At 39.6% G+C, this 8947-nt stretch overlaps 1 protein-coding gene across 1 annotated transcript; it reads right to left on the minus strand.

Moving 5' to 3' along the window:
- Positions 1-2884: 2884 nt before the first annotated feature.
- On the minus strand, positions 2885-7977 carry LOC124269189. Its single transcript, XM_046704200.1, has 6 exons — positions 7765-7977; positions 6208-6393; positions 5285-5392; positions 4192-4380; positions 3739-3927; positions 2885-3385 (listed from the first exon to the last, which is right to left on the minus strand). Exons 1-6 carry the CDS (start codon positions 7975-7977, stop codon positions 2885-2887), a joined length of 1386 nt encoding a protein of 461 aa, XP_046560156.1.
- Between the last annotated feature and the right edge of the window lie 970 nt (positions 7978-8947).

The raw sequence follows: 8947 nt of genomic DNA on the forward strand, positions 1-8947 counted from the left end.
GCTATTGTATTTCATGCCTCCAAGTGAAATAGTTATTCACTGTCGGGAATCATTATGTATTTTGTGTGATGACAACAATGTTTGTCAGGGACTATTTCTTGTGTACACTCCTGCATTGTGGCTAAAGTCTGTCTGACTTTGACCCAGATAAACAATGACCTATTACACAAGTAAATGACAATTTTCTGATAACTTTCTTGCTCAGAAGTGTTTTTAAAGTATATTACATGACTGATACTATTGAAAATTGAACTTCATTGCACTGAAGAACTAATTTGATCTGTTTGACATTTCTATGGTTATGGTGACCTGTCAACAACATTTAGGTAAGGCATGGTGACTGTAAATAACTGGATGTCTGTTTTCCTATTAAAGTCATATTCATTATCTGATATTTTCATGCATTGTTTTAAGACAGAGTACAATATATACCGGTATTCTACTGTTTTTCCCACCTGTGTACCTGCAATATGAAAGTAGTTCAAGGTTTTGACATTTGTTGCTGAGGCACTATTTGACAGTCTGCTGTCCATATCCTCGGTTTGCATTTGCCACATATTTTAGTAAATCTTGTATAGTCCAAATTATTAAAGGCCACATAGGACAACATCAATTCCTTGATACAGAGTATATTTACGCTACACTGGCCCCAAGTTATCAATGGTCTTAGCATACATTTGACATCTGTCAAATGCCGCCCCAGATGCTTGGTCTGAACATATGGTTGTGCTTATTGCTATATCAGATGTTAGATATAGAAACTGGTAGATATATGTAAAGAAACCAAACTACTCAAGATTGTGTGAAATGTGTTCCTGTAACTATGTGGAAAATGAGTACCACTTCTTACTGATTTGTACTGCTTATGATGATCTACGTAAACGTTTTATCCCTGTCAATGTTTTCACCCATTCAACCTTGTGTAGATTTAATCAACTGATGAGTAATGCTACTCCTCTGGTTTTAAGAAATCTTGCCTTGTTTATCTTCTATGCTAACAATCGTCGTCGCTACAGCTTGAAGGCTGCCAATGTATAACGTTGTACCATGGGCCCATGGCCTACATTCACATGAATAAAGACTAGACTAGTTACATCAGATGTTAGCACAAATCTCATTTGTCCAATCTTTTCAGACACTTTGTATCACATAAGGACAATACCAATTGATAAAAGGAAACTGATTCTTTTGTAAGTTTCACTTGTCATAGAGCTAACCACCAACTAAGATGGCGGCCACTGATGCTACGATGGCGTGAAGATATTGTCCATTTAATTATAACAAATTCTCTTGATATCCTGATCATTTCTACTGTGTCCTAATTGTATTCTGACAAACAGGACAGCATAAGGATAATTAGTAGTCACTTGTGTTAGAAATGAAATTACCTATGCATTGTTTCTGGTATGAAAGCCATCAAACCTGTATTCTGATTGGCTAAGAAAGGTCACATGACCTGTTAATGATGCCCATAAATATGATCACTGGTCAAGGTGTTTGACAATCAACTATTACATCACATTCAATTTATTACTCTTACTTTATCCGTTCCTGATATTACTTTTACCTGGCACATCAACCACTCTAATATTTATCATCATAACTGCCACTAGGTACCCCCCGGTATATATTTTTAACTCAAGTTGAGAATCACTTTCTTGGTAACATATTATGCACAGTATCACTTGCGGAAGAGATTAAGTTGAAATAACTATTTCCTTTGAGACTGAGTCTTGTCATTAAATCTATCCATAGGCCTAGTAGTGTTTGATCAGTACTGGGGATATTTATTGGCATCATTTATTTTATCACATTGTTAATAAGTTGCATCTACAATTGTTGCCATTAAAGCAATATTAAACATAAAGTTTGCATGTATCATTGCAAACCTTTCTTTCCCTACTTCGTCATCTCCCTTGTTATTTGTTTTCATACATGCACCCCAAGGGTGTTACAATATTCACCCAACCTTCCCACTGAATCAGTGATCTGAATATAACTTTTAAGGTACATGTTTCCTTGCTTACCATAAGTACTTTCATTGTTCTGCAAACACTTCAAAACAGTCAATCTTTTTCTGATGATGTGCCATGAAGGAAAAATGTGATATTTAAAAGTAATAAACTTTGTGCATGCAAACAGTAATTGTATAGTGATTCATATATTATTCTGAAATGTATTCACATGAGTGAGGAATATCAACACCTAATAACTACTTACATGTTTAAACTGAGAAGACAAGAGTTTATCATCACAGATAATGTACAATCAATAATATGAGGAGGATAATGTCTTCCTTACTTAACAAGCGGTGGCTGGTAGTTTGAAAGCATTCCTATAACAAACACTATCTGGGATGCTAAGTGTTTCATTGAAAGAGGAATAACAGCGCTTAATATTCGATATTCCCTCAACCTTCCCACAGATCTCTCCACATGTATTCTTGTCCTAGCAATAGATCCAGTCAAGATGTCTTCTTTAGGAGTCAGCTTGTCCCTTTGCCTAGGAATGGGGAATATTCAAATGTGCTCTACAGCTCATGAGGAGATCTTTGATAGTGAAGCCTCTATCAGCTAAAAAACCAAATCATTTTTTGCAGAAAGCCTGATTTTTTTTGCAGATAAACCTGATTTCCTGATACAATATCAGCCCCAGTTGGAGAAATACCGAGTAAAACCTTTAAGGTGTTGTGAGTCTTGTACTGAGAGTACATGTTACCTTGCTCACCATAATCACTTGGTCTTTCTGTAAACACTTCAAAACAATCAACAATGACTCGGATGTTTTGAAACTTTTAAAATAGATGGCAATGTTTTCCTGATAATGTGCCTTGAAGGAAAGATGTGATCTTTTAAAGTAATTAACTTCATATACAGAAACTGAATCAAGTGGTAATGATACAGGACACAGAACCAACACTGATGTTATATCTATAGGATAAATCTTTTGTGGGCAAATTTCTCCTTAATCTTACAAGCGTCAAAACAAGTTGGTCTTTTACTGTCAAAACCCTGCATTTACCAGATTTATTGGAATTCATCTTATTTCCACGCCAGTAGCAAATTTCATTTACACTGTCACCAAGAGAAGAAAAGAGATGATTGAAGTGAACAGTTTTCATACCAGTGTAGTACTTAAATTTCTTCTTATTGCACACTAGATTATCAAAAAGTAAATCACAGGTTTTGTTGTCTAGATTTCTGCTAATTCCACAATCTGAATCAGGGACTTGCGCTGTCATCTTTTCATAAATCTTAGATACCAAGATGCTTGAACATACAAACTCGGCCTGGCTGGACATGTCTTGAGTTGATGGCGTAGCTTGGCAGGCAGCATCACTGGAACTGTGCTCAGTCAAGGCAGTCTCTTCAATGTCACAGACATTCTGTTCCAATACATACAAAATTATGTTGAACGAAAAATGTTTGATCAGTTACATATTTAGACAAGGTGTACATTTGGTAGTATTGTAGAGGCAATGGGTGATTAATAACATTAAGGGCATGGTCCTAGTAACTCTTGTGCCTCACGGTTATACTCAAAAGATATATTAAATGTGTTTAGTGTTACAAAGTTACATACTTTCATTATTAGTAGCTTGAATTCTTAAATTGCACATTGTAAGATTAATTTGAACAAAATATAGATCTAACGGTTTGATGCATGATTGCAAAACACTTAATATCAGATAAAAGACTTAAACACAACTTTACATCTATGACACATTTATGACCATACCAATTCAGTACAGATTGTCTCCTGATCCTCTGGATGCTTTCTTGAGGTGTAAGGGTGGTCAGCTGCACATACTGCCAACAAGGATAGGCCATCATCACCTGCTGTCGAAGTTGGGTCCAACCTGGATACCTTGGATGGAAGAGGGCGTCTCTCCACTGGGTTCTTCCTCTTCTTGGAAAAATGCACCACCTGGAATTTTTTCAATATGGACTGCATAAATCTGCCACTATATGTTTGAACATATCATTTTTACAAAAAAGATAACATCAATGACATTTTTTATTGAATTTAAAATTTGTCATAATTCATACATACATCAGGTGTCAAATCTAAATGCTCACCACATGTGTTACATTGGTTTGACCTTTATGCGTATATGTAGTATGACACTGGCTTGTAGACAATGGTTTTGACGTTATATTTGAACACAAACATAAAAATCATGACACTTACCTGATCAGATGTATATGTTGCCGGGATAGGGTCGGGATGTTCAAACGATGGACCATTCCCACCAACGAAGTGTTTGGAACATAGGTAGGTGTATTTGTTGACCTTGTCTGTTGTGAATCCATCTCGCGAACAAGCGCGAACAGGTTCGGTACAACCCCCGAACGGGTACTGAGCCCGTTCGGGAACTAACTACCCGATCGGGATAATAAACCAGTCCAAAAACGCATAAAACCGCAAATTACACTCGCCCAGCCTCAGTACACAACGGCGCACAATGGTGAGTGTTCACAGTAATCGACGAAGGCCCCCACCACTGCACAGTAACACACGTGGGTCGAAATGACGCCGCATTTGGGGCGCCACCCCACAAAGCAGAGGACCCCGTTCACAACGAAGACACAAAATGCCCTCAAAATAAGTAAATGAAATCATGTAATGACACAATGTTAGCAAAATAGACTGTTCACTCACCACGTTTTCAATGTTGGTGCCAAAAGGAAGTCGCAAGCGCCCTCTAGTTGTCCGCGGGAGGGGAAACAACTCCACCACCGGTTCGTCTGCTGGAAATGATGGAAGCTCAGTGAAGACACAAATCGTGTTTGTGAGCTACGTCAATGAAAGGGCAACGAAGGCGTAATCGTACGTGACGTGTGCAATGTGTACAGATTGAGATGATCATGTTGCATGTAGTGAAATGGAAAGGGTGATGCCAAGTAATGAAATAATTAATACAACATAGATACTGGGACGCTGAACACAACATGTATAACGTAAGCATCAGAGATAACAAAACCCCAAATACCCCGGCAATGATGAAAGGCTGACAAAATTAACAATAGTAATGATAATGATGCAATAAGTCATGGAAAATTTAACCATAGGAGCAAAACCAAAGCAACGTGGAGAAAGGCTGAGGAGAAGAACGGGTCCCCAGAAGAGGGACCAATCACCACACGGGACCCGTTCGGATGGACTATATCGTGGATCCTGACAGCCGTGCCAAAAGCTTTACAAGCGAAGGAAGACCCTCCTAGAAAAGGTATGTAATTGTTGAAACATGAAATAGTTACTGAAACATGAAATAGTTACTCACCACTGTCATCGTCATCCACCATAGCTTTGAGTTCGGCCAAAACGCTACCATCTCTGGCTTCGTCTTGGATTTAAGAGATTTGTGGGCCTCTGTCACCTCTGCATTAGGCTGCATGCAATACAAACAAATACCGTACTGTTGGTTCACATGATGGAAAATGAACACTCGAAATAACACGTCATGACATACTGTGCGATTATGCCTATGACACAACAACACACTTAAAAATAAGATGCAAGGAAACATCGTAAATCACAATGAAAACAGACATAGGATTGATGGAAGAAGGCACAGTCATATTAAATACGTCACAACTTGAGTCTGAATAACGAAACAATGTGCATATACATCATGAAGAAGTGTGAAACATGCATCATCGACATCAATATCGGTCTCAGATGATGCACATGAACAAATGGACCCAAAAATTGTATCACCTGCCCAATAGGCTGTAAAAAATGACACATTACGATTGTTGGCGTGTACGGAACAATACGATCCGTCCGTTGTGTGGATAACGCTTGAACAGAACAATTGAAACGGGAAACCACAGCTTTATAAACCATTAATGAATGTAAAGACACCATGCTGCGTACATAAACAGCATCCAGTAAAACATGTCTACAAATGATGCCTCCATTCACCTCCATAGATGTCACAATGCCATCAATCGCCGCCGCCAACTGCGCCCTGCTCATGTTAATGGGCTTTTCGGATTCCTCCCACTCAGCTGCGGTGATAATCACCCTGGGCAGTGCCAAAATGGTCCCACCACTATGTCTCTGTTCACTGCAATAAATATAATGTACAGTACACCACTGTGAACAATGATATATATCATCCACCACAAATAACGGTACTGTATGCAACACACTTTACATGTACAACCGCCTGTTCTCATAACACTGGTGTCGACATGTTACCAAATGGAGATCCAACAAGTCCCCAGGATGGAACCCGCTGTGAGGTTGGATCTCCATTGGTTGTTTGAAGTGTCCAACACGTCTAAGCCAACGACGCCATCCCAGAATTTCACACTGTAATGAATCTTCATTAACAGTGGAAAACTGGTAGGCGTCGTGGTCGGTCCCCAGTACGGTCTCGAGCATCTGCAATACATGTAACATGATTAGTCATACGTCCTAGGCCACCAAGTAATCAGTCACATGCGTATGATGAATGTGTTGCAGGCTAAAGAGATACATATCATCACCGGGGCACGGATAGCTATCACAATTTGAGCCTGAGATGGGTGGGGAGGCCCAATCCTTTATTTCACACCTAGATGATCAGGTGGGTTTTACATGAATATTGATATGTTTAACATATGCATGATACATGAATGACATGAAATTGTGATTGTGAATGAATTGCTACATAATACACATGTAAGTTCACCTATCCACAGTCCTGTCACCCGTGGGTTGCACAACAAACTGATGGCTGGTGAGGTAAGTAACCAAAAATGATTAACACACAGATCCTCCCCTACTGATGATTCATAAATGCACTCGGTATAACTACATCCGTCATTATGTTAAGCAGGAAACTATAAAATGTAACAAAACTATTTGTCACATAATGATAACCATCGTCAAATACGCACTACATTCAGCACCCCAATGATACATGAAAATAAATTGCCATCACCAATAATGTACTACAACTCATGCTCCATACATTGGAATATTGGCACATGTAAAAGAAATGGATTCAAAGCATAACTGCGTACATCGACAACTGTCGCACGCGGTGTTGTGGATGTATAACGATTTGGTTTTCAATAAACACATTCATAGAGGATAACCATAAAAAGTGCTGGAAGGGACATAACTCTATGGGATTCGCTCTCATAAAGAATCGTCTGCTATGCCACTCTACATCAGTCATAATGATCGGTAGTATGACGGGAGGTGAATGTACTGAGACACTGATTGAAAATGCATACCCATCACATTGGATATCAATGGTTTAGCAGCACCCTCGTTTGACGAATCGTTATCATTATGGACATATATGTATTATATATGATGTAGTGATGTTACAGTTGGATTTGTTATACCTTCAGATATCACACACGGATGCAGCCCCTGTCAGGAGGTTAGTAATCCCTGAGCCAAGCCACATCATACATAGCGATTCTAAAGGAACGCAAACTGACATTGACACTGATAATAAAAGAAAAGTGCTACAATCACCCATTAAGAAACAAAGACAAAGAAATCTAAAAGCGATGTAACTTTGTGTCCATTATGTGGTGTTCAGTATGGGAGTGCGAATGATGTGCGATTGATTGAATGGGTGGGGTGTGAGTATGGAAGTGGTGTGAATGCATGTTCATATTGGGCACATTGTTCATGTATGGGTGTGCACATATCATCTAAACGTCATTTACAGCCTCTACCATTCTTTAAACATTTCAGTATATTTAAAGTTGTTTTTCTTATTGTACATACGTGCAGATACTAATGACATTATACCTTTTCAAGCTTATCCAGGTTCCTGCAACTCCTCCTCCACGAATGTTCTGTTGGGACACCTGGTGGCATCCACATTTTCACCCGACGGTTACTGGCTTCGAGGATGAAATCTGCACCCTCCCCTCTACTGACATGTCCCGACGCACTGATGACTTCTGGTTGCATGAATGAAAACATGAATATCCTGATGAGCTGAGTGTCGGAGGATGTCATCCTTCAAAATTATGTCCTGGTATGTTGTGCAGTTTAAGCCATAAAATATAGTGGATGCCACAGACCGCGAGGCCAACATGTACCGAGCAGAGTTGCGTCTAACAGAGGAGCGGTATGTAAAGATCGGGAAGATGAAGGTTCGGAGAACATCCCATACAAACAGCAGTTTTGGGTTCTTCACTTCAGACATCCATCTCCTGAGATGTTGAGCACTTGGTGGGCTATGGCTGCTCAAACATGCACGAACATATGGCAGAAGGAGATCATCAAGTGTTCCATACATGTATATGATGATGAACATCCGTGATTTATGGTGATTTGCTGCTGATTGGGCATATGAAAGGGCATGTGGTGTTCTGAACCCGCACAGAAGGGCAATGTGCTTGATGTATGGTATCCATAGTAGTTTGAAGATAGCTTTCGTTAAATTCAGTTCAATATGTCCCGGGCCAGGGATCAGGAGGAAATGTTTGAACATGAGATGTTGTTTCATGTCTGCATCTGTTAGATAACTGTTATGCATCTGTTGCAAGTGTTTAGCAAACGCAGCTGACCCAGTGTGTATTTCGGACTGGCATCGTGGACAGATGAACCAGTTACTTAACATCTTGGACAACAGACTGTAAGGTGATCCATCACACACGAGGCCTATCCATTGACGTACTGTCCCCAGTGCTGTCGTTTCCTGAAGGGTGGTGAGGATTGTTCGTAAACTATCATAGCTGTTTGGATTGCACATGATAGGATCTCCAAGGGACATTTGAGGTGGTGGTTGAGGGTGATTATGAGGTAGAAAACTGTATGGATCAGCAGATGTTTTAGTTGATTGCGGTAGCACAAATTGGTTGTCAGAATCTAAGTTATCCATATAGGTGCCTTCCGCTGTCTGTATCTGTTGTTTAACTAAGGTGTGTAGTCGTGACTCAACAAAATCATCGAACAGATGATTGATCATGTTGTCTGCTTCCAT

Source organism: Haliotis rubra, unplaced genomic scaffold (genome assembly GCF_003918875.1).
Source record: "Haliotis rubra isolate DU_JTF1 unplaced genomic scaffold, ASM391887v1 Scf1428, whole genome shotgun sequence".
Classification (NCBI taxonomy): domain Eukaryota; kingdom Metazoa; phylum Mollusca; class Gastropoda; order Lepetellida; family Haliotidae; genus Haliotis; species Haliotis rubra.

Coding starts and splice junctions, on each gene's coding strand:
- LOC124269189 (XM_046704200.1), bottom strand. CDS start 7,977: ATGACATCCTCCGACACTCAGCTCATCAGGATATTCATGTTTTCATTC. Junction 6,394..7,764: donor ACCTGGATAAGCTTGAAAAG/GTATAATGTCAT, acceptor CATGTATTGCAG/ATGCTCGAGACCGTACTGGG. Junction 3,928..4,191: donor CAACATATACATCTGATCAG/GTAAGTGTCATG, acceptor AAAAAATTCCAG/GTGGTGCATTTTTCCAAGAA.